Source organism: Rhopilema esculentum, chromosome 21, assembly GCF_057945365.1.
Source record: "Rhopilema esculentum isolate cy_ngs chromosome 21, ASM5794536v1, whole genome shotgun sequence".
In the NCBI taxonomy this organism is placed as follows: domain Eukaryota; kingdom Metazoa; phylum Cnidaria; class Scyphozoa; order Rhizostomeae; family Rhizostomatidae; genus Rhopilema; species Rhopilema esculentum.
In genome coordinates this window covers 5,284,747-5,312,546 of record NC_142835.1, presented here as the reverse complement: position 1 = coordinate 5,312,546, position 27,800 = coordinate 5,284,747, and the positions used below count along the sequence as shown (strand labels likewise).

General features: G+C 34.7%; 2 protein-coding genes across 5 annotated transcripts in view; both read left to right on the top strand.

Moving 5' to 3' along the window:
- Positions 1 to 1,500: 1,500 nt before the first annotated feature.
- Positions 1,501 to 10,631, top strand: LOC135684757 (uncharacterized). 3 transcript variants are annotated; one of them, XM_065200406.2, is made up of 15 exons: positions 1,501 to 1,656; positions 2,198 to 2,259; positions 2,880 to 2,947; positions 3,370 to 3,415; positions 4,288 to 4,394; positions 4,818 to 4,861; positions 5,132 to 5,238; positions 6,480 to 6,566; positions 7,012 to 7,086; positions 7,309 to 7,377; positions 7,910 to 7,954; positions 8,380 to 8,471; positions 8,717 to 8,793; positions 9,153 to 9,251; positions 9,582 to 10,631. In XM_065200406.2, exons 1-14 carry the CDS (start codon positions 1,626 to 1,628, stop codon positions 9,212 to 9,214), a joined length of 972 nt encoding a protein of 323 aa, XP_065056478.2. In that variant the 5' UTR covers positions 1,501 to 1,625; the 3' UTR covers positions 9,215 to 9,251; positions 9,582 to 10,631. The 3 variants fall into 3 exon arrangements, 2 of the variants coding, with proteins under 2 accessions (XP_065056478.2, XP_088970983.1); XM_089114857.1 differs by lacking the exon at positions 1,501 to 1,656 and adding an exon at positions 1,716 to 1,881; XR_010515902.2 differs by lacking the exon at positions 9,582 to 10,631 and having other exon boundaries at positions 8,380 to 8,483; positions 9,153 to 9,215.
- A 71-nt stretch (positions 10,632 to 10,702) lies between these two features.
- Positions 10,703 to 27,800, top strand: part of LOC135684747 (serine/threonine-protein kinase mig-15) — a 21,922-nt gene continuing 4,824 nt past the window's right edge. Inside the window, exons 1-25 of one of the 2 annotated variants that reach the window (XM_065200392.2) lie at positions 10,703 to 11,713; positions 13,152 to 13,217; positions 14,607 to 14,663; positions 15,161 to 15,205; positions 15,412 to 15,492; positions 15,991 to 16,039; positions 16,392 to 16,453; positions 16,950 to 17,113; positions 18,080 to 18,137; positions 18,736 to 18,790; positions 19,025 to 19,106; positions 19,395 to 19,476; positions 19,842 to 19,929; positions 20,574 to 20,655; positions 20,954 to 21,048; positions 21,174 to 21,244; positions 21,599 to 21,720; positions 21,751 to 21,948; positions 22,298 to 22,356; positions 22,674 to 22,747; positions 23,217 to 23,312; positions 25,631 to 25,807; positions 26,439 to 26,502; positions 27,173 to 27,238; positions 27,675 to 27,752. In XM_065200392.2, coding sequence (XP_065056464.2) covers positions 11,675 to 11,713; positions 13,152 to 13,217; positions 14,607 to 14,663; positions 15,161 to 15,205; positions 15,412 to 15,492; positions 15,991 to 16,039; positions 16,392 to 16,453; positions 16,950 to 17,113; positions 18,080 to 18,137; positions 18,736 to 18,790; positions 19,025 to 19,106; positions 19,395 to 19,476; positions 19,842 to 19,929; positions 20,574 to 20,655; positions 20,954 to 21,048; positions 21,174 to 21,244; positions 21,599 to 21,720; positions 21,751 to 21,948; positions 22,298 to 22,356; positions 22,674 to 22,747; positions 23,217 to 23,312; positions 25,631 to 25,807; positions 26,439 to 26,502; positions 27,173 to 27,238; positions 27,675 to 27,752 — 2,110 coding nt within the window. In that variant the 5' untranslated portion in view covers positions 10,703 to 11,674. Of the gene's footprint in view, positions 11,714 to 13,151; positions 13,218 to 14,606; positions 14,664 to 15,160; positions 15,206 to 15,411; positions 15,493 to 15,990; positions 16,040 to 16,391; positions 16,454 to 16,949; positions 17,114 to 18,079; positions 18,138 to 18,735; positions 18,791 to 19,024; positions 19,107 to 19,394; positions 19,477 to 19,841; positions 19,930 to 20,573; positions 20,656 to 20,953; positions 21,049 to 21,173; positions 21,245 to 21,598; positions 21,949 to 22,297; positions 22,357 to 22,673; positions 22,748 to 23,216; positions 23,313 to 25,630; positions 25,808 to 26,438; positions 26,503 to 27,172; positions 27,239 to 27,674; positions 27,753 to 27,800 lie in introns of both variants that reach the window. The other variant, XM_065200393.2, reaches the window with a different exon arrangement.

Genomic DNA, 27,800 nt, shown 5'->3' with positions numbered 1-27,800 from the left:
CATCAATTCTGTATCTCGCTATCTACAGATCTTTCTAAAACACGCACTTCAGATTTGAAATCTTCATCTTGAAATTAGTTTATATTGAGAACTTCATATTGTTTAGACCGTTCGGCCCTGAGTTACTTTGTTTTGAATATTTAGATATATCTTTATATATCGCCGCTGAGAAGCAAATTTTGAAAATGGGTTTATTTGCTGCCTGACGGCCCAAACAACATGAAATTTTTGATTCTGTGATCCATCTTTGGCAGATACGAAGATAAAAAATTGCCCGGAACAGAGAATGTTTACAGCTTCACTAACAGCTCATATTTTCCGCATTCCTGAACAAATGACCCAGTGGACCTTCGGCGTACAATTGACATGAAATGGACCCTGGCTCTCTGGAGATCAGAGAAATGTTTCCAGGTCCCCTGAGACATACACAAAATACCAGACACCTTCCAGTGCCCACCCTTTCCAAGTCTCATTGCTAAACGCTCAAACTCAATCCCACAACTCTTCCTCCCTCCCTAGATCTTATAAACGTTGGAATAACCTACCCCCTTCCTGTTTCCCAGATTCTTACAACCTGTCATAATTCAAAGCAAAATTTAACAAAAACTTGATCTTTCCTCTCTTGCTTCCTAATCTTTTCTCCTTTTCCCTTGCTAGGTCCTAGCTATAAGCTCATGAACCTTTCCTTTACATTGTGTGAAAAAATGTCAAAATACACTCGTGTAGCCACAGACTCGTCAACTCTCCCGGTTTTGCTGGGATATTCCAGGTTTTGTTTGCTTTCTCCTGGTCTCCAGGCTTTTTACGATTTTCTCCCTGTTTTCAGCAGAGGTTTTCTTGAAACAACAATGGTTGAAATTACTTTCTTCGTGACAAACTTTTTTGGTAGTGTTTATAAATTAACGAAAACGTTAAAAACCATTAGTAAGAACCTAGCCATGATAATTGTTGTCATTAACTGTTTGTCCAACATGGTTTTTTTGACAAGTATATTGTTTGTAAATTCAACAAATTCCAGGGATATCCCTGTTTTGGCCAAATCTCCCTGTTTTTCTCAACAAAAAATCTGAAATCTCCAGGTTTTGAAAATTTTTGGTTGACAATGGCAGGTCTGTAGCCATCCCAGCTCACGTAACACTGTATTTGTATTTGTATTTGTTGCTACCTACCATCCGAAGGTAGTTTTCAGGACACTGAGAAGCTATGCTTATCGAGCAGTGTCCTGGTCCTTCCTCTCGATGTGCCTACGCCTCATGATTCCTACGCCTGGAATTACAGAGAGCTGGCGACTCTCCCCACTCTGGGTGAAAGTTTGGTCATGCCAGGGACTTGAACCACAGACCCTTGGGTCTGTAGTCAGCGCCTCTAACAACTGGAGCCATCCTCGCACCTGTTCATTATTGCCAGCTTGATTACGATCAGATGATAACGAAAAAGAATTAAAACATTCCAACCTACCTGTCTTTTACTAAAATTTACTGAAATAGAACCGATTTTACATTCATAAATGTCATGATATTACAATTTTTTTCTGTCTATGGTAAATGTATACAACGACAACAACAAAACAAGAAAGGAGGATGTAAACAGCAACAGCAACGACAACAACAACGATAACAGAGAAAATGGAAGCAACGAAAAGTTTTACTGAAGACGGTAAGTGAAAGTCAAATTAAAAAACCCAAAATAACATCTTCATTTCACCTTTAATCAATAATTATGGGCAAATAATTTATTTTATTGCTAACTTGTGATTCTCCCTTGGTTCGATAAGTTTTGCGGCTCTGGCTGCTGGCTCTACAAGATCAAGACTTTAGACTCACAGCAATTCACACTAGAAATATATCAACTAACAACTTAAACCGTATAAGAGTTGTTATTGTATGTTTAATCAGATCTGTGTTAAAACACAAAATACCTTGAACTAAAAACACAATAAGCTATAATAATCAGCATTAACAAATTGATTAATAATTAGTACAATATTGTAATGATCAGCCAAATCTAAGTATAAGTTTGTACTATGTATAGTTATTTTTATGTATCTGATGTGAAAGAAGTGTGGTAGCTTTAAGCCTGATATCCAGAGGGACAGTAAAGTAGAGCAGAACATAGCAGAATATTCTTTTTGAGTTTCACAATTGAAGAAAACACTATGTCATTTGCAATATTACATGTTTACTTTATTTGCTTTCAGGTATTACAATATTAGATGGTGGTCTTGCCACAGAACTCCCAAAGATTGGTTTTAACATAGACGTAAATTTGAATACCATTTTCAATAATTTTTTTATACATCGGGTGTTTTAATTACTTTCTAAAAAAGTTACCTGTATTCTTAAAAAATTAGCTAACTTTCAAATGCTCAAATGTGAGAATAAAAGACCTTATTTGGGCTCATGAAAAATCAAAGCCAGGTCATGGTGAAACAATAGATGAAAATGAGAAAATATAATATTTGGCATTTCATGAAAATACTGTATATTCCAAGACTGATATACTGACTTTATTTCAAATTAATTTAAGTGCATAAATATGAGCACTGTAGGATGGAGCAAGGGCTCTTAGGCATTGAAGACGCCTTGAAATTCAAGGACTAAATCAAAAACTTTTCATGATTTTAGCCTTTTCATTGTAAACTATCCAAGCCCAGAGAAAAAATTGCACATGACGCCATTCATTCATTTTGCCATGCCATTCATTTTCTTGCAATCATTTGCAAAATTTTGCTATTTTGAGGCATACTTCTGTTATGTTTAAACAAGTTTAGACCATGGGGCAATCTCTGCCTGCTCCCCCTTAAGGCACCATGCACTTGGTTTCAAAGGCCTTGTTAATTATAAGTCCTTATACAGTTATTTTACTTTCTGGTGGTTTAGAATGATCCATTGTGGAGTGCAAGAATATTAATGAACTCTCCAAGTTCAATAAAAGAAGTTCATAAGAGGTAATTTTAATGGCTATCGGATTAGCATATTTTGGATTCAGTTTACTTGTTTGTTTCATGCCAAATCAAAAGGCTAAAAGTCTCTTTGCTTTTTGAATCATTTTTTAGATTTCATTCTTTTTTGAAAAATATTTTCATTTTGTCATTAGCCTTGAGCCATTTTGCAGCAATTGAGCCTCTGTGGCCCCTCTACACATTTATTGCACAGAACTGTGTTTTCCCACCTTGATTTAATGGATGATGCCACAAAGTCCCAGCTTTTTGTCAGTGCTGTATTCAAACTATTTTTTCACATTTTGATAGTTGATATGTATTGAAAGAAATTAAAGAATTGTTAAGTAATTGTTTTCCTTATTTAGCAAACTTATTTTGCTTCCCAAGGATCATTTTTAATGTACATTTTTCATATTCTTGACTTTTAGGTACCTGGAGGCTGGTTCAGATGTGTTAATAACTTCTTCCTACCAGGTAAATTATTTATCTGATCTGTTTCATAGAAATTTTCCAATAAAACTTATATGTATTTAAATTTCAAGCAATAAACAATGTATTTGACATTTGCAAGTAACTCTTTATCCTTTTAGTATAATAGTTTTAAATTTGACAATTTTGTAAGAGTTGATGCCAGTAACTTTCATCACTCATCCAAACAGTACATGTAAACATAATATACTGGACTCACAAATTTTTCTGCAAAGGTTTCATTGATCAGAACAATGAACCAATGACAGAGTGTAGTTGACAGAGTGTTAATCCTGACAGGGAAAGTTACCTTTTTGGCTACAAATGATGAATGTTGATATTTCTAATGATATATTAATAATATTAAACAGCTTACAATCATCCAGAAAAAGAGTATAAAGATGATGATGATGGCTTTCAAATGTGTTTTTAGTTTGTAGTTTTTGATGTACAGTTAAAAGTTTGTTTGATGAGTGGATTTAGGATGAATTCTGAGAAATAACATTAGGACCTTCATATTCTAAATATCAAAGCTTGTACCTATCAGTCTATATTGCATCAAGCATTCTGCAACCATTGATGTACACAGCCCTAAGGAAAACCATGCACTGTGTGCAGTATCCATACCCTATGTACCCCAAAAAAGGGGATATTGCCCTTATTGGAATAAATAACGTTATTTTTGAAATTGTTATAAAGTGTCTTTCAGGGGCAATGTGATATAATGGATCTGTCTACTCCTGTTCCCACAAAGTGAAGGGCTATGTTATTCAAATGAAAGAACTTTGGACTCTCCATTCCCCATGCCTGTGCTACTGTCTGAAAAAGGCTTGTTGACAGTAACCTTTGTTAAATATGGAAATTATTTTATTTCACAGACAAGTGTTCCTTCATTAATGAAATTTGGGAATTGCTCAAGAAAAGAAGCACTTGGTTACATAAAATTGTCTGTAACTGTTGCCAAAGATGCTTGTGAAGAGTTCTGGTATTACTGGACCTGATCCTTTTATTGCTTTACATGGGGCACTTTCTCTTGTCTATCTTTTAGATTTGTGCATAATAGAGTACAAACATGGTAGATCTATGATGAACTCAGTCAAAAAATTATATCTCTACCTTTTGAAAAAAACAATGTAAATTTAGCTTTTTTCATTCACAGGAATTTTGCTTTGTTGATTTGTGTATTCTGTTTTGATATTTTATTGAGTTGCAGCAGTTAATGCACATCAGTAATGGTTTCTAGCCTGAAACCTGTACTGCATCTTAAAGTTTTTTTGTTTGGCAGAAAATAATAATTTGTTGACCTATATTCAGCAATGCATAGGGTTTAAAGAACGAAACAAATGTTTGATTTTGCAAAAAAACTTGCCAACAGAAGCTCAGTTTTAAACCTGAATCATTTTTACAGGCGAGGCAATACATGCAAAGAAGATTTATCAGGCTTTAAAAAAGGTCTGTGAAGCTTTTTATTTTCTTAGCTGCTTAAAAAAATTATCACTATTTGATTGCTATCAGGTTGCTTTTTAAATTGTTAAAGTGTTTTCTTTTAAGCATTTTTTGTTGCTCATGATTATTATGATTCTATTTTGAGCAATTTGTCTAACTGTTTATGAAGCCCGATGATCGCATCAAGCATGAAATTTGGGGTTGATGCGATCGTGAAACTTGTTGCATACAATAAACTGTATTTTGCTGTTTGTAATTCTTGTGATTTTTTCTTAGCTTTGAGAAGATTCCCTTTGGTAGCTGGATCCGTTGGACCTTATGGTGCATGTCAACATGATGGTTCTGAATACAGTGGGAAGTATGTAGACAGCATGTCTCTTGAGGTGAATTGAATGTTACTCATAAGGTATCAAGCAAAGAACAACACTGCTCGCAATTAACTGATATGAAGCTCATTCTTCGGCCATTCGATAAAATGTAGCCAATCAAGGGCAATCGACGGATAATGAAGTGGCTTAAGCCTTCTTTCAATCAACTATTGGCCAGCCAATAAACATGTAAGAGGTATTGCATTAGTGGACTGGCCAGCTGTAAATGGGAGATGGCTTAAGACACTTTAGTATCTCTCTATTAACTTTAATCGCTCACAAATGTGATGGTTTAGCAGGCAAGCTGGATTCTTATTTGAAAAGTGTTCTTTGTTTCTACAATCCCGGAAAAAAATTGCGAAGACAGAATGCAATTTTTGCAATGTTCTTCTGTACGTCACCCCTTTAAATTCGAATCCCCCTTCCACCGGAATCAATGCCGGGTTAGTAATTGTATCATTTGTGCTTCAAAACACGCATACAACATTGAATCCGAGGAAGAGGAAAAATCATTTTTCAAAGGGAAGAGAGAACATCAACTTTTCTTGAAAACTCTCGACTTTTTTGTCCGGAATGCATCATTTGGATGTTTGTTTTTTCAATCAATTCATTGCCATGTACTCTCAATCCTCTCTATCTTTGTAATCAAATATGGTGAATTGGTCTCCTTTTGTTTGGTTCGGTTCTGCGTGAACCAACAGAGTATCAACATAGGCTATTTATTAGAAGCTTAGACGAACAGTATCTTTGTTTGTCTTTTTCATGTCGTAAGAAAAGTGTTCATAGAAAATTTAGAGTTTTTAGTTAATTTGAGTTTTACACCTAAAATTACAGGCGAAAATTTTTAACAGCTTCGTTTTTCACTGTATAATAGGCTGGTAAATAGTTACTGTTTTCTGGCTACATTCAATGGTGATCAACCAGACCGTTTAATTGTTTGCATTTAATTTGTATTAGTTTCATCCAATTTAGATTTTTAAATCTCCGTTTTTCAACAACTTTCAAATGCTCTAACTTTTTTATATAGTCTTTTTATCCCTGTCTTTATACTGAACAAAAGTGCTCTAAGTTTACAAGGCTGTTGCCTGTCGCTCTCTTTATTAGGCCAATTGTATTTACTATTTAAAATGTAGGAAAGATTCTCCTTTTGATAAAGACAGTATTTATTTAGAACATGGGATTTGAAAAAGCTCTTAGTATCCATTGAATATAATCAAGCTGTTTGCTAAAAACATTTTAATTTTTCTCTACTTCAGGAACTTATAGAATGGCATCGGCCTCGTATGGTTGCGTTGGTGGAAGCTGGCGTTGATCTACTGGCAATTGAGACGATTCCTGCTTTGGTGAGTCTGGCCATATTTCTAAATGTCTCTCAAAATGGTCCAGTCACCCTCAGCACTAATAGTAGATCTCAGAACTACTGCAAATGCTTTATTGTTTCATGTTCAAAGTATCATCATTCAGCAATCAAAGTTTGTTGAAATTCGAGCAGCCTACATTAAGTTCCATCTTTGCTGTAATATGTTTTAGTCTGTCGTCTAAACCTACTGTTATGAATACAAAAAAAACTGACTAATCATCTTTTTCAAAGATCTCACCCTTTCCCTTTCTGGATTTGCTGCAAAGTAATTGGTGCAAACCTTTCCATCAAGTGGCAATCTAAATGAAAAGATTTTTTAATCATATTATAGCATATTATTGAATCGTATTATTCAGCATATTATTGAATCTTTGGAAAATGACAATATACCATTTATGACTTATTCTAACGCTGTTTTTGTCTTCTAGAAAGAGGCCTTAGCACTGTGCGACTTATTAAAAAGTTTTCCAAGTACAAAAGCATGGATATCATTTTCATGCAAGGTCTCGTTTTTGATTTGACAGTTTTTCAATTTCTTCTTTTTTCAATTTCTTCTTTTTCAATTTCTTCTTTTTCAATGGACGTTAGATGAACTCTTATATAAAAAACATGACAACATTCTGCTTTGATAAAATGTTAAGCGGATATAATTAGGCAGTAAAAATGTTGATGATAGAGTTGAAAGTTTCGTTTTCTTAAAAGTTTTTTGCTATTGTTTGTTTTAGGACGAACAGACGCTATGTCATGGGGAAAAGTTCACTGAAGCAGTTTCGTCGCTTTCTTCCTTTGATCAGGTACAGCCAATTTTCTACCTTGTGAATGTAATTTACTTCCTTATTTTGAAACGGCTTTGTTTTTCGAGAATTCGTTGATGCATCTCAATGCTTTATTATGTTGTATGAATTTGAAAAAATTATTTAATAGACAGATTCAAAGGTGTGATACGAACTTTTAGGGAATTTGCCCTTTCATTCGACACCCAGGTTAGATGTCACTAAAGCATCCTCTAGAGAAAAGGACAATTTTTCATCGAAAGTTTCACAAAACACTGACTACTTGACTGTTACTTGAAATCAAAAAGTTCTTGAAGAAAGCATGACTATCGTCTTGCCGTCAGAAGCATGCATAGAACTCCTCATTCTCCTCCAATCCGCAGTCTTTCTTCGGCTAGTTGACATTTTAGAAATAACATTGATGGTTTTTCTTGTTCAGAAGTTATGACTGAAAGCAGGGAACTAACGAATATTATCTAAAGCATTTCTACTTCACTATAGAAATTTTACCATCTCATGGCCAATGTTTTCTAATACTTCATAGTTGTTTTAGGTTTTTGGTGTTGGAATCAATTGTACCAAACCTGAATATATAGAGGTAAGTAGAATTTCCAAATTTCTTAACCTTATATTTAGTAGATAAAGAGTTTTTGAATTTAAGTTCTAAATATTTCTCAACAATTTACATATGCTGATGACGTTGCAGCTCGAAAAGTCTTAGATGTTACAGATTAGATTGGACAACTATATCGGTCACGTGCTTGCGTTTTTTTGATTGGTCGATTTCGATCCAGAACTGGGTATATATTTTCTATCGCGTACTTCCTGGCCCTTGTTATACAGTGATGAGTATCAGACGAAAAACTTCTTAATTTGTTGTAAAATGTTTGCTTTTATCAAAGCCATTTTCAAATATTGTACTGTCAAAGAATTTTTCGTAATGGAAGCTGTTGCTTGGTTATTGTAGTATTGTTGATTTGTATTGTGTTTTATTGATCAATGTTTTTACTTTGGTATAATTAGCCTCTACTTAGAGGTTTGCAGAAGGAGCATATTGCAGAGGACAAGGTCAAAGTTGTATACCCAAACAGTGGTGAATCTTGGGACAAGGGAAGGTGAATAGAAAAGTATAAAGCTCTTTTTTTGTCAAGTTTATCATTTGTTGATTTAATTTATTGAGACAATCTTGCTGATCTCTATCCACCAAAAGTTATCTTTTTATAACCATCTGCATTTGTTTGTGTATGATTTTGCTGATCAAAAAGATTTTACCTACCAACTAATGAAAAATTTGGGGGATGTCAAACCCCCTACACCCCCTCATTAGATACTTTTCTTAATATTTGTACTGTCTTTTCAGCTGGCTGGAATCAGATTCACCCAAGAAGCTTTGTCATTATGCTTCTTCTTGGATTGATGCTGGCGGAAAATGGATCGGTAACTATGCTTTCTTTTCAGAGCCTGCAGTATTTGACTGGTAAAGCTCCTATTCGTGCAGGAAGCTGTTAATTTTCCAAAACAGTGCTCGAGTTTTTGCCAATTACTTCTAAAAGACGTATGCACCGAAACTTTTAAGGCAGTGATGGGGTACATAGTATGAATGAATTTGTTTGAATGTATGAATGAAGCAGTAGATGGTACCTTAGAGTCTAGAATTTTTTCTTTATTTGTCAAGAAACCCAAAGTTTGGGGATACAGCACCCCTCCATGTACCCCCTTTTGCTACACCTTTTTTCACTTTTTACGATATTCATTCAAAAAATGAACAATATAGACAGCACATTTCCTTATTCTAGGAGGATGTTGTCGCACTTCTCCAGATGATATAAGGTCTCTGCGAGAATCGTTAAAATCCTGAGTTAGAGCCAAGGTCAGAAGATTTCCCAAGTAGCGAGGTAATCTTCATTCAAAACATTGATAGTTATTATTTGAATCAAAGCTTTCAGAAGCTATATTTTATGGACAGATCTTTGACTTAGAAGCTAGTAAAAATAATATTTCTTCAATTTGGCCACATTTTTTCGTTTTTCTTTATTCAGTCTTAGCGTCTCTAGAAGAAGTTTGAAAATTTCGCTAATTGGTTATATTTGAAAATTGGTTAAATGTTACGTCATAAAAATAGTCTAAAGTTTCAAATTATCTTAGCAGATATAATGTTTGCTATTAAAGATACAGTTGATATTCATTTGAATTAACGTAGTTCTTTTTGTTTCTGTGTGGTCTAGATCAGCAAGAACATCTTCAGTAGCCAAATGCTGATATTCAGCCTCTTCATCTGTCGAGTTTTGATTGAAGAGAAAGGCCTTGGCGTAGGACACTGCATTTGTTGGAGTGTCGAAACAATGGCGAGAAATGAATTTGCTTGTGAAACTTTTTTTGCTTAAGCTTGTAATTAATCACCTAGATAACTAAACCAGACTAACGAAAGGTAGATGATAAACGTTTGCTTCTATTTCTGGTCACCAAAAATGGCCTAAGGCCAATGACTGAAATGGCCTTTTCCTTTATAACAGGCTATGCTTGAGACGTCGTTTATAACTTCGCTATTTTTTCTGCTACAGTTTTACTTAGATTCCTAGTTATATTATTTGATATTGTACAACACGCTAGCTAGTATAGTGATAGTTCGTATAGAAGTGTATTGCATCTCAAACAGAAAAATTTTGCTCATAAGATTAACACAGATTAGCAACTAATAAACTATTTTAGTAATAATGTTTAGCAATAACGGTTTACGAAAGAGACTTATTATTGAGATTTGGGTATCAGCCAAAGCTTTCTCGGTTAAATTCTATTGGAATACCACGGTATTTTGGTTCACCAAAGTCGGGGGTGGTTTCTCTTGCAGAAAAAAAATTGTTTAGAACAAAAATAAATAAATTTCGCCAGAGGCAGTCACATGGGTAAAATGTAAGGTTGTGTGGTTGTAATAAGTCTGCCATAGCTACTTCATATACATTTCGTTAAGCCGTCAACGTTCTAACATTTGAAAAGAAATTCAGAAAAGCTTTAACACTCTTTCAACAGCGCTATAAGCAAGTAACAAGGGCCACCGAGAGGAGATAATTTTTCTGAATACTGCTTTTAGTGCCAAGGGCACTGAAATTTGCCCATGCCTTTGAGGCCTATGGGTTCCCATAATGTAAAGAATTCCATTTTAAGAATTGTGCCTAAAAATAGTAAATTGTTTTGAACTTTTGCAAGAGAATAAATATACTAAAATGCGTGCGGTACAATATGATGAACTTTAATAACGATCAATGTAAGTAAATTGTACCAGGAAAATTTTTTTTAAAATAATTAACAAATTAATAATTGTTTCATAAAAATTTCCTGGTACAATTTACTTACATTGATCGTTTGCAAGAGAATGGCTAGAAAAAATATTCTGAAATGTATTTTAAGCTTATCTTGAGGTCGTGTTCGCAGATATTTTCTGCTCCTTTCGCTCACAGTCTCGTCTTCCAGTTTTTCCAAGGACCTCCCAGTTAGTAATACGTTTATTTTAACATAAAGGCGATAGAAGACGGGATAAAGGTGAATAGCTTCAACAGGCTTTTCTTTGCCATTCATTACTATTTGAGGGTTAAACTGAAATGTTCTCTGTGCAATATCTCATTCCATATGAAAGACATAAAGATGCGCTTTAGTATGGGTTTTAAGGCTACTCATTTTATCTCTTTCGTCTCAAAATACGACCGCTGGGTTCACACAAAATTGCTCGTAGCCACAGGCTTTAGAAATTGCACTGAAATGTCATAGGATAAATGTTTTAATAAATTTGCCGTGAATTGATTTACTGTTCGTTATAATCGCTATTTAATTGATGTCTAATGATATGAAATTGAATACAAAGCGTATTTTCTTTCGGCTTCCTGCTGCAGATATGTTTTTTATTTGCAATTTTCTTTGCTACATATGTAATTCTTCGTGTTCTCATTTGTACGTCGGTGTAAATTTTGCATTCGCACACGAATTAAAATTTGCAAAAGAATAAGGAATATGAAAGGACGCTCTCTGATAATGAAGAATTCATTTGGGAGGTCTGGGTCGGCTCTTGACCAAAACAATATGCATATCCGGTGGTTGAGCTGAGAAAGAAAGGAAATGATGGTCTGCCAGAAAAGGTGTGGAGCTGCGACGAATTGTTAATACTGTTCTGGTCATGGAAAATGCTTGAATTTTAGTTCAATGGCTGTTTTCTGAATATTATATATATAATTTCTTTGTGTTCGTAACACTATTTTTTATTTCGTATTTATGACTGTTGGAGCACGATAGCTGGCAGGAAAAGCTGTGCTTAGGCCCATTGTGAAAAATGTCGAGTTTGGACGACATCGACCTTTCTAATTTGAAGGTAAGACCTAAATCTAATCATAATTACTTTTCTTATATAGAAGTTTTGGAAGTACCTGACTGTGGTTATTATTTGCTTATAGACATGCTGAGCATCAATAGCTATGGAGTTTACACTTGAAAATATCAAGCATGGCAATTGAAATATTATACAGACCTTTCTTGATTAGGATTTGCAATGAGAAGTTCAAAACATGTGTTTATTTCGTAATTGTGTCTGCGTTTATCCGCTGTACTGTAAAGTTTATCGATTCGTCGGACTCTAAATATAGACATAATTCAACATGCCTAAATTGCCATTAAAATTTTGTTTGCAATGGCTTCCAGCAATTTTCAGGACATCGGTTACCGTTGAAAATTGATAACACGTTATTTTTATTGCCATCAAAGCCTTTCATACCAATCTATGAGGGTTTCAGTAAAACACTATAACAAACACGATACTGATCTCTCATTTTATAGCTAGCCAGAGATTAACAAGCAGTGCCAAACTAAGGACTTGTTATCCTAAATGTTTAGCTAAAATTCATTTTTCTCTAGATTTGAAAATTTAAAGTTTACTATCATGTTTATTGATGTATTATTTATTTGTCAGTAGCTGAAAGTTTAACAGAATTTCTCAAACATGTATACAGATTAACTTATAGAGGGAGTTTTGTAAGAGAAATCCATTCTTTATGATAAAGGACAATGTAACTAATACTCCATTTTGGGTATTTTGGGTTTAGTGGTGCCATTAGCCTATTAGGGACAAAATAGCAGATACTGTCTATATCACAATTCTTTTAATAATTGCTTCCTGCCATGGTAAGGTCTCTCTTCATCTCCACTTCATTAAATGTTTGTATAGATTACAAGTCTGTTTACATCAACAAGAGTTTTCATGCCACATCAATCCTACTGTAGCCTCTATTCACCACCAATTTTTAGGAGTTTGCCCTTCTTGACATTTTCAAAAAAATACTCAAAACATTTCATTCACAGCAATAATTAACTACTACATTTATATTTAATACTTGAACCACAAATAACAGTTATTTTTTACAAAAAAGGAAAACTACATATAGTAGGTAGTTCAAAGTTTAGTATGTTTGCTGTCGGACATATGAAAAAAACTCACAAGGAGCTATCTAGGTCATATTTTTAGAGAACAAAGAAAAAATTCCTTCTGGCATCGTTAACCAAGAATGGTCTATTAAAATATGTATTATGATTATGTTTTTTTAGACTTTGGTCTTTGAACTTTGAATTAACTTTGGTCTATTGAAAGTTTGTCCATCATGTTCTCTTTAACATAAGCAACATAATTTACACAGTGTGTCACTTAATATTTCTGTCTCATTCACCCGGGCTTTTGAAATGTGAAACAAAATGATTACAGATCAGAAGTAGGTAATCCTCTTGAGCATAAATAAAGGTCCATATTTTTTCTTTTTCAGGAGCCTGCAGGCTATTTTGACCTGGTTGAAGTTGTAGGAAATGGAACTTATGGGCAAGTTTACAAGGTAATGTGTAAGATTTCTTGACATTGATTCCACTGAACCAGTCAAATCAAACTATTGAGCATTCTCACAATGCAACATATAGCCTCAAAAGTTACAGAAGAGAAAGATCTAGTCTTGGGAGTCTGAATGTTTTTATCAGTTGTTTACCAAAATTAAAGCATTGGCAGAGCTAGGTCCTCACTTCATCTACTTTTTAGAATCTTTTTCTAAATTTATAAAGGAAAGCTGGTATTTTAAGACATGCAGTAAGACGTGTGGCTCTTGATGGTTAAACAAAGTCCTTCAGGACCTGAGGGGGGATTAGGGTATCAGGGAATTTAGGGTATTTAGCTAAAAAGACTCCAGGAAAATCCTTGATGACCCTGCAAGAAGATGTAAATTGAATAATAGTGACAACATCAATTGTGACATTTGTTGCTAACTTTTTCCTAAGTGTTCTACTTTTCTCTTGTGAGTGGTACATGTTTTGCGAAGGGGGTCAATAGCCTGTGTCAATATTTTGGCGAGGACGATGGTGAGGGGGAAGGGTGATCATCCACGTGAAAAGAAAGGCCTGGCATCAAGTTATATTTCTTCCCTACAATTAATATAGATTTGGATACTTCTCTTTCAACAGTGAGTCAGATTTTTGTAAAAGACAAATTTTGTCATGCTCTGAGAAGTGTCAGGCCAAAAAAGCTTTCAATCAATGATAACACTGTTTTATGCAATCTGGAAGCTTTTGAGCTCTAGAGAGTGGACCATCTCTGACTGAAAATTTTAATCAAGGAAATATAAAAAGAGTGTGTCAGGATTTTGCTCTTTCTAAAATTGTTGATAGACCAGTGTGTCTCTTAAATACCCTGTAGCTGTAAGTAGGTAGCCACACTCATACACTAACTTTTGATTTATAGCTAACAGCAAACTAACAACATTACTGGTTGCTAGTTTTAATAGTATTTAAGTAAATTGACAACTCTTTACTTGCTGTTTGATGTTTTAAACTCTTCTGCTCTCTCCCATTCCTCAACCTTGTCCCAAATAGAACATTTTAAGTTTTGTACTTTAGTCAGTGGAATCATTCTGTAGCCAAAACAATATTTTCTACAAGTATTAAGAACTTACAGATACACAGGTGATCAGTCAATATGGAGGGATTGTAGGTTAAGCCATTTTGTAGAGCTGGATTATTCAAAGTAAATGTCCAGATTGACAGAGGATTAAATTATGACTTAGATATTTAGATAACTAGATTATGTAAAGCGAAGTTTATTTAAGGTTTAAATTTTATATCAAATTTCAAACAATCCAGTAATCTGACAACTGTAAAAAATTGATGATTCATACCTCTTTAAGATTTCAGAGAGTATGGATATTGTTGATCTTATCAGTTTATATCCCCTGATTTAGGGAAGGCACAAAAGAACTGGACAGTTGGCAGCCATCAAGATTATGAGTGTTACGGAGGTTAGTAGTGATTAATCTGTTTTCTTGTTTTTTTTATCTATTTTCTGAGAAATTGTTAAATTGATAGCTTATACATTAGGATATATTCCAAAGTTGTATCTAAAGTATGTGTTCATTTAAGCTATTTCAAAGTAATATACTTTTTGGAGTATTGGGAAATGATTTGCCTCTTCAAATGGTGTCATAAAATTCTGCTTAAGTAGAATATTCAATTTTTTTCTTGGACTTTATCTGACATAATGACCTGAAGTAAAATTTCATATTGTCATTGATGGTCCGATATTTGTATGCAGGAATCTCTTCATTTGAATTGAAAAACAACTATTCCCTTTTGCTTCTACCATAAAATAATAACTTATCGCAAATTTTGGAAATAATTATTGGAAATGATTACAAATTTAGTTAACAATAGCCATGATGGCCATGTTTTACAGTTTTGTAACATAATATAGGGGTGTAGAAGAGCATTTCTGATTTGAGTTTTCTCTCATTCACAGGATGAAGAAGAGGAGATCAAGCTTGAGATAAATGTCTTACGCAAGGTATATTTTTACATTTTTGTGTTATTATTAATAGTGAAACATCTGGGTAATTTTTTTGGCCTATGATTGAAGTGGAGCAAGTATTTGGTGCTGCTATATTTAGTGCTTCTCTGTTAGATATTGTTTTTTGTTTAAGCCTATTTGTTATTCACTTGTGATTTTAAGTTACTGGATTTTGAGCAAGATTGCATCTTGTTTCATTGCAGTATTCAAATCATCTAAATATTGCCAGATACTATGGCGCTTTTATCAAGAAAATGATGGAAGGGCAAGACGACCAGTTATGGGTGAGTTCAATCATTAAAACCACAAGCGACATTTACAATGTCTATTTTTGAAATCAAGCTAATTCGTATTAATCGCTCCTTGTTTAATTACTGCTATGTCCACCAAGAGAGAGTTTTATAGAGTTTGAGGTCCATTTAAATGCCGTTCGATGAAACAAATTAAAGAGTTTTTGAAGGACAGTTTTAACAAATTGTTATGTCTCCACTGATATTCTATAAAACCAAGAAGCACAATGATAATAATGATAGTACACAAGCTTAGTGGTGTATGTAATGTTATTGCTCCTTGTTTCATTGTGTAGATTTAAAAGCTGCATATAGCAGTTATGAAGGTGACAAATTTATCCTACTGGAGTATGTGCAGATACTTTTGAGTCCAAGGCTTTTGTTAATCAATTCATGCTTTGCTTACCATCTTTGTGAAATTGGTTTCTGTTTTTTGGGTTATCAAGACAAGTTGGTTTAACAGTGCAATAATCATGTAATAATCTTTAACAGCTTGTAATGGAATTTTGTGGAGCTGGATCAGTAACAGATCTTGTTAAAGGTGAGTAGGTCATGATCTGTTTCCCAATAATGACAAAATAGATTTAGATAAGTTAGAGTGCCAAAGAAAACTCATTACAAAAAAATGTAAATAAATAATCACATATCTGTCTACCATTTTGTTTTCTGTATTTCCTCCAATAATCACCCAGGTCTTTGGCAGTTTTTGGTTTACACTTATGATAGCAATGCTTGTAAGGGGGTTTGCTTATCAGAAAAGTCACAAAAATTCCAACTTATACTAGAGTAAGTGACATTCTACATTGGGTGAAACTTTCCAAATGTAGTTTAACCAAGAAACATGTTAATCATCTAGAATCTAATTATTCATTACACATCATGTTTTATTTCAGCAACAAAAACAAAATCAGTTAAAGAAGACTGGATTGCATATATTTGTAGAGAAGTTTTGACGGTTTGTAGCATTTCTTTCTATTGTGTTGCTTACATCTGTATCCTTCTTACTTCTTTTTTGAAATTCCGTGCATTCATTTAGTTTAAAGCAGTTCTTGTGTTCTTGTCTCACCCCATTGCTATAGATTTTTCTTGTAAAAGTTTGGGGGATTTATTTCTACATTTAGAAGAATTTTTCTAATAATCCCCAATACGTTTTTTTATAGCCTCAATTATGAGATCATATTTTGTTACTTTTTGTGCAGCTTTACATTGACAAATTCTTATCTGAATGACAAAAATTTCGATTTTTTCCAAGTGGACCACCTTATTTGCCTTTTCTCTCAATATTGATCGAGTTTTGGGCCTAAGCTAAAGTTTAGTTCGGTCCTTTAGAAACCAATAGAACCAATTTTCAGGGTTTTTAATTTCGTATTTGTGGCTTGAAAACGCTTGTCCAGCTCCTGTTTCAGGGGGTTTTCTATTTGAATCTAACAGCAAGGAATTCTTTTTTACAGGGAGTTCAACATCTGCATCAAAATCACGTCATACACAGAGATATAAAAGGACAGAACATTTTGCTGACTGAGAATGCTGAAGTCAAGCTAGTTGATTTCGGAGTAAGCGCGCAGCTTGATCGAACTGTAGGGAGAAGAAACACTTTTATCGGCACGCCGTATTGGTGAGTTTTCATCTTTTGTAAGCAACTGCATGTTATAACAGTCCCTGCAACTACATTCGTTACTTTTCGATCATGCAAGTACTGCGTAAATCTTTGACTCATAAAATCGTAGGACTGCTACCTTCTCTATTTTTCATTTTTTAAAAGTTGCAAATTAGTTTTTAAAGAATGAAAAACCAATTCCTAAATCATTAATTTCTACATAGTAATTATTGTTATGATTTTTGAACTGATTTTGATTTAAAGCACAAGGCTTTTGTCAGGTTCAAGTTTTGTATTCTTGGTATATTTGCATAGATTCTGTTTATGTGCGTGCCTAGGAGTATAACTCTACTCTGGTATATCATTTCAATTGGATGTTATTGTCAAATAGTGCAATGGTCTTAGATGAATGTGGTCAGGAGTACCACACCTTTGTATCTATCGTGCATCGTATTCACTATCAAGATTGTTAAGTGCCATTGGATAGTAATTCAAGACAACAGTGTTCCTTACGCCTAAACCTTAAGACAGTAGTCTTTACTGGTGAGAAGAGCCGGCTCTTCGAGATCTCAGGCATAGGGATCAGACAGGCGTATGGGCACATTGGAATAGGAATCAGACATAAAAAGAGACGTATGGGAAAATTGAGTACAATTGTCCTGCACTGCTCGTTGCTCAGTACATCGTGAGAAGTATCATTGGATGCAATGCAGTGTAAAAGCAAATAGCAATCGAGTCACTTTTGTTTATTGTTTGGCTCTGTATGTAAGGTATCATTGTACTTCAACCTCTATCTCAACATCAAGCAACAGGAAATAGTAGTAGTTTGCAGAATAGGGAGCTTTCTTGTGAATTTTCTTGTTGCCTTTAAAGGGATCGATCAAAATATTTGATGATTGAAGAATGGAAATATCCGGTATTTTAAGATTCAACATAAATTATTTATAAACATGATTTCAAATTTACCTAATATACTTTTGTTAGGATGGCACCAGAAGTCATTGTTTGTGATGAGCAACCAGATGCCACATACGACAACAGGGTTCGTATCTCGTATTTCCTTCTTTCTCGTATTCCCTTAAATTCAAGCAGCGTTCGTATCTCGTATTTCCTTTAAATTTTCTACAAATCGATTCAAAGCAGAACTGGCATTCATCATTGATCCCATCTTTCTCTACTTTGGCAATTCCCTTTATGGCCATGTGGCTTCTTGCCTGCAAAGGGATTGTTATCTTCACAGTTGATTGTCAGTTTTTTCATTTTCCTTGATCCTAGAAAATTTTTTGTTTCCGATTTAATTTTTGTTTAGAAGCGAACCATATTTAGCTTGGCAAGCTGGAGATGTAAACAGAAAACTTTTTATCATTTGTTTGAGTGTTATTTTATGCGTAGAGAATTAGTTTTAAGTCTTGTTCACTAAAATTTATTGGTGGGCAGCCTTTTGCAAGAAAATTAGCAAAAATGCACTATACAAGGAGCTATATTTTAGGTAGAAATGTCTAACCTATTTTGCTGCTCATAAAACATTATTTTTTTTAAAGCCTTAAGTTCCATTAGTAGATTTTCTATGAAATTATAGTGTTCTTTTAGTGTCCAAAATTGTTGTTTGCTGAAGTGTAATTGGTTTTAAACTTTTTTAGTGTGACATGTGGTCAGTTGGAATAACAGCAATAGAAATGGCGGAATCCCAGCCTCGTAAGTTTCCAGCTATTTTTAAGTGAAGTTCCAGTGACTCATACAAGTCCGATACCTATCATATCAAATGGCAGTATTATTTGATAAATGACATTTTCCTATGATGATATTTTTTCACAATACATTTTGTCTTTGTATTTTTAGTAGCAGCTGAATAACTGATGATTCTTCCTTTTCTGTGATGTTGACCTATCGCCATTTTCATAAAGGCTCTATATAACTCCTTTTTTCTAGCTCTTTGTGATATGCATCCAATGAGAGCCCTCTTCCTTATTCCGAGAAGTGACCCACCTAAACTAAGATCAAAGAGATCATGGTCAGTATTTTAGTGTCTTCCCATATATCTTCATGGCCATTGTTTGCTATCGTTATCAAAACTCTTTGTTGTTACCGAAAGCCTGCAAAACCGTGACGTACAAATAAACTGCCTTTTTATGTATATAGTTTTTTTAGACAAATGGTTATCTTTGAGTATATTTTCTATCATTTGTTCGCATATATAAATCTCGATCCAAATATTTTATTCAAAATTATTCTTTAACATCGTAGATTATGACAATTGTCAAAAAATTTTAACATAGTGATACATTCGTTTTCAATCCAGGTCAAGAAAATTTCGTGATTTCGTCACCGTTTGCCTTATCAAGGATTACCTACAAAGGCCTACAGCGGAACAGCTGCTTCAGGTAGAGTCAGTTTCATTCTCAGGATTTGATCACTCATTTCAACAAGTTTGCCAATCGTTTTCGAAGCTGTAAATACTAATTAGCCGTTTTCTTTTTTATAAGATTTGTTGAATTTTTTGCAATTTTTGCTGGTCGCTTAACTGAGTTGTTGTATAACCATAGATTTCATTAAAAATCAACAAAAATATTTTCAAAAACCTTTTTTTGGCTGTGAAAAAGTTCAGGACTTGTTGTATTCCTACTTATCAAGTCAACTCACTTGCCGTGAATCGTTATCTTCGCCTCAATTTTTCTTACCTAATAATTCTAGAATCTTGGGGGAAGATTTCTTTAGAATGGTTTTTGCAGTTTCTTCTTCTTTTCAGCATGACTTTGTCCGTGGCTTCAAACAACAGGAGAGGAAAATTAGGATTGAGATTAAGGATTTCATTGACAGAACAAGAAGGCGAAGAGGTAAGTGCTGTTGGATTTATGAAGAAAAAATATCGTTAAACTGTTTTAAACTGATAAACCCGAGAACCTATGTTTTTTAAATTATTAAAAATTATTTTACTAACAATGTTACTTCATTCTTATCCTTCTTCATTCTGATGAGCAATTGATTTCAGCAACCCTAAACAATGACTTTTTTGTTGTTAGCCGAATATCTTGTTCCTTCTGATAAAGTATTTAAGATGCTATGCTTAAAAGCAATCGACAGATGCAAAAGTGGCGTAAGCCATCTGTCAATCAACATTAGCCAATCAATAAGCGTTTGAGTGGAATCACACTCACTGATTGGTCAATTCTTGATTGATTGTTGGCTTAAGCCTCTTTAGTATCTGTCGATTGGTCCAATGAATTTTGCTCAATTTAAGGGTTGTTCCAAGAGATTTAGTTCTTGTATTGATTTTTACAATATCAATTTAAACTACTAATTTTTGTTGAGACTTTTCGGTCTTTCGGTTTGTGTCGGAATCAGTTTGTTCAACACACGCTCTATGTTGTCTCATGTTTCCTGTTTAGTCTTTACAGTGAATGAATCTAGCTTTTTATCGAGGTAATATTTGAGCTTTTTATGGAAGCAGCGGTCGACTATCAAATGTTGATTTTTTCAGGTGAGCTTGAAGATGAATATGGTCCATATGGAAATGAAGGCGATGACTTGGATTTGGCTGCCATTCTTGTAGACGAAGAGCAGTAAGCTTTTCACCTTTTTTGTGTAGTATCAAAGTTATCTCTACGTTCTTAATTTCGTTTTTATGAAATAAAAGTTACAGAATACCCTGATTTCGCATTTGAATTCGATAAATCAGAGGAAATTTCGATTTTAAATTGTAACTGATTCCTCTTTTTTTCTAATATTGTAGTCCAACTTGTCATTGCAATCAACTTTTTTGTTGTTTATTACATATTTTAGTAATGTTAGGTTAACAGTTTCTTGAATTCGTTTCGCAAGTTTACCTATATGAATAAAGTTATGATTATTATTTTTTAGGGGTGACACCTTGATTGAGGGTGCTCCTGGGGCAACGTTACGGCGAAATCTGACAATGATGCAAGGTGGAGAGCCGGCGTCGCCTTCTCCTCGAGGTACGTTCCCGCAATTTTCAGACTTTCAGATTTTTTCTTACTTTTTCATTTTCTGGAAGCTTGCTCTTTCAATATGGTACATTCTCTCTCCTTTTTGTTACTTTAATTATTTTTCTTTTTTTCAGATAAAGATTTTGATGCACCACCATTTGCTGCAAAGAACGAAGAAAGTGATCAAACTATCAAAAGAAACAAGGTTTGTTTAATTCCAAGCTACTCGATCCTTTTGACCCCTTTACCTTGAATCAGAAGTATACATTGCTATATATTATTGCTGGAGTAACGGGCTGCGTCGAGGATAGTGTATCTATGTGTGATTTATTATTCTTTTCGATGTTAGTTTCGAGGTTACTTGAACAGAAGTTATCAACCTTCTTCTGTGATTTCTTAACACCATTCATTTTTATTTAATACAGAAATGTCCATTATTGCAGTATTTCAAACTTTTTATTGGGAGAATTCAAGTGTAGCTCTTTTGGGTTAAAAAGAACCTTTTTTTCTTTATTGTGAGATTTGTTCGTAATGTTTCTTCTTCTTTTCATCCTAATAGATGGAAGAATCAAAATCGTCGCAACTACGCGTTCCAGAAGCGCGGCCGGCGCCATCGCCAGTACAGCAGCAAGCTCCAAGAGCACAGGCCTCTAGACAACCACCGCCACAGAGTGACAGTAGGCAGAGTGACAGTAGACAGAGTGACAGTAGGCAGAGTGACAGTAGGCAGAGTCACCGGTCTCATCAAAGAGAACAAACTCCGAGACAGGAGGCAACGCCAAAGTACCAGCCTCCGCAGGAACGTCAACCAGTCAGGCCGCAGCCTGCTCCACAGCCTCAGAGGGTGGTACAGCAAGAGGCACAAGACGATGGGACACTGCGTCGAGACGTGCTGCAGCCACCGGATTAGTAAGAGCCTTGTTTCGTCAGTTCTTAGTAGGTTGTCCTTAGGAAGTACTCTGACAGTAAGGGGCTTAAACACTCTGATGCCATTGATGAGCAACTGTAATGTGAGTTCTAGAAGGAGCACAAGTGGGTTGTACAAATGTGCAAATAGTATGATTTTAAGGCAGCTCGTGTACAATGTTTGGTAATATTGTAAAGATCAACGATAGAGTTATGCATAGATGTACAAAAATGAAGGATCGAATTGTACTTTTCCGTACAATTTGCACTGTAATTTATGTCTTTATCCCGTGTCATTTTTGTCTTTTACAATTTCATGTGTTTAAGCTAGATATTCTTTTTCGATTTGCAGTGTTGCGCCCCCATACGAACATTTCGATACTTTGAACAGGCTTGTGAGCGAAATGGAAGGTTGGTTACTGATTACAAATTGTCCTTCAGATGCCGGTTTTAACCTTCGAGTTAAAAGTTAACATATCCCTTCATCTTATTACGTCATTAAGAATTTTATAACAGTTAGTCATGTTTTCGAACTTGTTCTGATTTTAGTTTACTTATTTGGAAGACACTGTTTAGAGGGGCTATTTTTTATGTTCCCTACTTAAATTAAGGTTTAAGAACAAATATACATTGTTATTTGTGTTTGGTGACTTGCAAAATCCTATCTTATCTAATTCATCAAAGGAAAGTTGCTGAGATTTTAGAAACATCTTATTTACTTTTCCTAGCTATAAACATGGCTGAGGATAACACGATAAAACAGCAATCGAAACGTCGACAAAAAGACACTGAAGATTCGCAGGTAGATTTGCCACTTCTGTTTGTGTAATATACCCGCCCTTCCAAAAGCTGAATCAGACCGGACACTGTTCATTATGATGAAGCTCCTCACGTGGTTTTTGAAGTTATTCTTAGGCACTGTGGGACATGTTCAGAAAATGACAATAATATTGAATATTTAACATGAAATTTAAACTGGTCTTCATTTGCCTCATTTGTATCCTTGATGTAAAAATTTTATGCACCTTTTAGGAATATTTAATGCTTTCGTTTTTATTTTATGAATATTTACTTTTTATTTTTGCATCTAATTCATGTCTCATTACACATTTTGCATTCTTTGATATTGTGTTTTTGAAAATAAAATTGTATAAAAAGGAACAAATAGATCAAAATTATTTGCAATAAACTCTTGCTTTTGGTGTTTATCAAACCTGAATGTTCAGGGACCAGATCTTGTTGTTGCCAACTGACTTTATCTTGGTTTCTAGTCCATCACATCTGATAGCAGCCTTGAGGGTTTGATGGCTAGGCCTTTGACGAGCAATTTGCCCGATGTTCTGCCAATGCAACAGCATCATCTTCAGGTACATTATTTATCATTTTTAGTCAGCAGTTTGGTAGCTTATTCTCGCTTATGTAATTGTCAGAAAAATGTCTTTAGTCTCCTCTGATTTAAGGATGTTTGTTTATTTTATTTTTTAGAATTGTCAATGTTATTACTTTTGACTTTTTTCAATATGTTTAACACAACAAGACTTCGTATTACCAGATCAAAACAGCACAACTTGTAAAATTCTTTAAGGAAATTGATAAAGAGAGCTTTTAAATTGGTTATCAACCACTTGCTTATTTCTATGTTTATTTTTTTTTAAAAACCGAAACTCGCTGATGTTCGTATCTTCTTGAATGCCAAACCTTGGCTGCTTGCAAAATGATTTGGAATTCTTTGCAATTCAGATTTTTATTGCTTTGTGTTATGAATACCAACACGTCTGTTCTTCAAGCTAAACACTTTTATTGACAATCCAGTCGCCCTTTTTGGCCATCATTGATAGATAATGCTCCAAACCCTATTACCACAGTGTCTTTCGTCACAGATCAAATCACCTTTCGCCCCAGGATTGACTCCTTTCCAGTCTCCTTGTTTATTCCATCAATATAAACCCACACATAAGAGACCTTGTGGTGCTTTGTTTATGCAACTGTTTAACGTCGCTTCGCTTGATCACCCGGCAGTTCTGCCGACATACATGTGGTTGTTGTTCTATCACATTTAACTATGAAACTTTTGGTTCTAAATGACGTCAAAAGAGACATCATGTAGATAATGAAAAAGGTTTGTAGAAGAACCTTTCGACGTTTCCTGACAGAAAATTGGGTATAAATAAGTATGATGTTTAACATAAATTGCCTTTAGAACTTTCTATGCTTGGTATATGATTCGTTTGACTCTCTCCAGAAAGAATTCTAGAGCACCCTATTCAGTTTTGAATAAACGTGTTTTGCTTTTGCCAGCTTTCCTATGTATGTCTATAGACACGTATAATCTCACATTCAGCTATATTTTCCAGAACCAGACCGAGATTGGGGTATTTTCTTGTACTGGACGAGTTTCTATGAGCCAAAATAATCTTTTGGCTTATTTTCCTGTTGTCAGACACCTAATTCCACTCAGCCATCCGATTTCTTTTAGACTGATGAGGTGTCTGGGGTCTATTTGACTGATGATGAGGTGTATTGACCTGCACATTTGTCATAAATCTGTCTTTATCCCTCTTTTGTCAAGCGTTAAGAGATGACATGCTTGATATATCATGTTAGTCCTTTGGTCCTTTTGTAAACTTGTATCAAGAATTTGCATTAAAATACAAATAGTGGGGTTTCTTTCTTCATTGCACCAAATTAGGAGAATTATTTTCACTTTTGGACTATGAGTACGTATTGAAAATAGATCAGAATATAGAATGACACTGGCCGTTAAGCAGCGGACTGGATTCACAGATGAGCTTTCCGTTTTCTGTCAAATGCGTAAATGGTGAATGGCCAAACTTGAATTTTCACAAGGTAATCTGAATTGGTTGGTAACGGAACAGCTTTGGAGACAGCGCAGTCCCTGGTGTTTGCTAGCCTTTGTCTAAATGGAGAAACAACATGAAATATGTTCACCAATTGTTCTGGGATTTAAATCATCTATATGCTGCCTACGCACATATTATTGAGACAAACAGGAAACATTTCTCTCAAGTGATGTGATGATAACACTACGAAACGTTAAACCTGAAATTTTTCGTAGCTAGCTACGTAGTGCCAAACGTCCTTCGTATATCTTGTTTTGTTTTGAGAGTGTTTCAGGCGTCTGCGTCACTTATTCTAGTTTTGTAGGCTTTTAAACATGACCCATTGCTATTAGCTTGTAATCCTTTCAATCTTGTAAAACAAAATTTCCAATACGCGATGTTGCTATTCCTGAAACTGTCGTAGACATTGGATCGAATTTTGTTTTTAGTTTAGGTTTTGTAGGATAGCATTTTCCTGAGAGCTCGCGCCATCATATTACCGTCAAACTTGATAGTTGCTTCAAGCAGCACTGTTTCCCCCTGAATTTCACTTTTTCATGATTCAATACGATGACTAGCCTATACTACTACTTATCATTTTTTAAAGAATTTTCTACCTTTGAACTGTAAAGGAGCACTTCTCATTGCAATAATACCTTGATTTTCAGCATCCAGATACCTGTTTGGTCTCAGCAACTTGCATTTGTATGCATTTAAGCCTCATTATTACGTATCATTATACTTAAACCACAAGGTATATCGACAAAAAACCGTATTTGCGTTTAATCATATTGTTTAGAAAAGCACAGGATTTCGTTCAACCCTTGAGTTTTGATTCTTTGCAGGCTCGAGGTGTGAGTGCATCGGTTGGAAACCTCTCCACCGATTCATCATCATCTACCCAATCAGATGACAGAAAAAAGGTTGCCAAGCAAGCATCAAGAAGGGCTACTACTCCAGAACCCAACATTTCTGTCAATGTTTCGCCTGAAAGAGCTTCGGTGGCAATCGACGATTCAGCGGTATATAGCTTTTATATTTGGTTTATTTCATTCCAAAGCTCCTCAAACTTCTGATGGTTGCATAATGCACAAACTCACTTGGTTACAACTTAACAATATCTTTTCTGCATACCCTGTTACCATACCCACCCCCCTTGTGAAACTATGCGATTAAACGGTTAATAAGAGGATGTTTTTTGTTGACTTTGACATCTTGAATACCACACAGGCTATTTGCTACTTGGATGGAGACTGTAGTATCCCCACACCACCCTACAGCAACTCTCATAAGGATTGCCAATCAATAAATGCCACCATCCTTTATTGATTCAGTGATTGTAGTACCCTTGACTGCTACGTGACACACAGAAGGCGAGAAAATCTGGTCTCTATGTCAATTAAGTGCCCCCGAAGCAAAAGTTTCGTTTAGCTATGAGCCTTATGCAGTTTATGTGGTTCTTTCTTCCTATTTGTTTTGTTTGTAATCTTGTGACCATTGAGCTAGACATAATTAAGTATGTAAAGATACGCTAATCAAATTTGATATAAGGATCCGGTTTTTTATTTCTGACCTGGTCGTTAAATTGCAATAAATTATATATTTAACTTACGTTGAGAGTCCTTACTAAAATATTCATATTTTCAATTTTAGATGCCACAAATAAAAAAGTACAAGTACAAATTCAGATCTGACATTTTATCAGCCGCTTTATGGGGTGAGTATGTAACCAGATCTGGATTATTAGCGATGGATAATCAAATTCGGAAAAAACACCCTTGATAAACTGAAAAATGTTGTCTTTTGGCCAAGTTCTACCAAAACAAATAATCAGTTTACTTTGAATTGTTGCACACATTGCTAACTTAATACTGTGGTATGGTTTAGTATTTATCCCTGTTTTGTCGTTTTTTCATTGTTAGACAGACCTCTGCAGCACAATGTTTTAACAGCAATAATGTAATACAAAATGAATGGCACAACACCAGTGGAAACCTTTTAAACAAAATAGTCTGGCACTGGAACTCTTACCAGTGTAGAAAGTGAGCCCGCGTTTTCTAGTCCATGAACATGTTAGACGTTTTACGGCTGTTAATTCCTCGAACATTTAATGAAACTTAAGAGGAATTTCAACCCTAAGCAGAAGATCAAATTTGTATCAATGCAACAAAATAATCATGTTAAACTATTTAGACAAGATTCCCGTCCCAGGTCATCATTTTCAGAGCATTTTTGTCTCACAGTAAATATCTTCAGTAGTTATATCAGTTTTATATCCTTTAATTATTTTGTTTTATTTTGTGGATTCTTAACACTTTTGCAACTAAATGATCAACGTCATACGGCCCTTCCTATTTGATGACGTCATCTGCTATCTATTCATGCAGGAGTTAACCTACTGATTGGAACGGATAATGGGCTTTACCTTCTCGACCGTAGCGGCAACGACAAAGGTATTTTGATTAGTTACGGTTTTTTCTAAATACGACCTCAACGGTATGTGAACGACAAGGTACCTTAGATTGATTCATCATTTCAACCATCCAGTCACTGTCTTGAAACATTATGCCTGTTTTCAATGTCGAATTCCGCCATTTCCTTCCGAACTTAATACAATAGCCGTTTACTATGAAACGACGAAGTATATTATGAAGTACGTTTTTTCATTTGACGTGTATGTCAGCTATCAAAATTGTTCATGGGGATTGGGGAACAGAAATAATAGCATATGCGAATAGCAATAGAATACACTCATTTTTTTATAAGAAACTGGCTATAAGAAACGAGTACTGGACAGTCAGAAAAAATTAAGAAACTTCAGTACTCGAAGCTATATGACTTGCATTTTCATACATATGATACACATTGATGTTCACTTTCTCATTTCAGTTTTTCCTCTGATTTCAAGACGACGTTTTCATCAAATAGATGTTATCGAGAACTTAAACGTTCTAGTCACGATTAGCGGTGAGAATATTTCTTCAACAACTTCAACGTATTATCTCATACGCATTT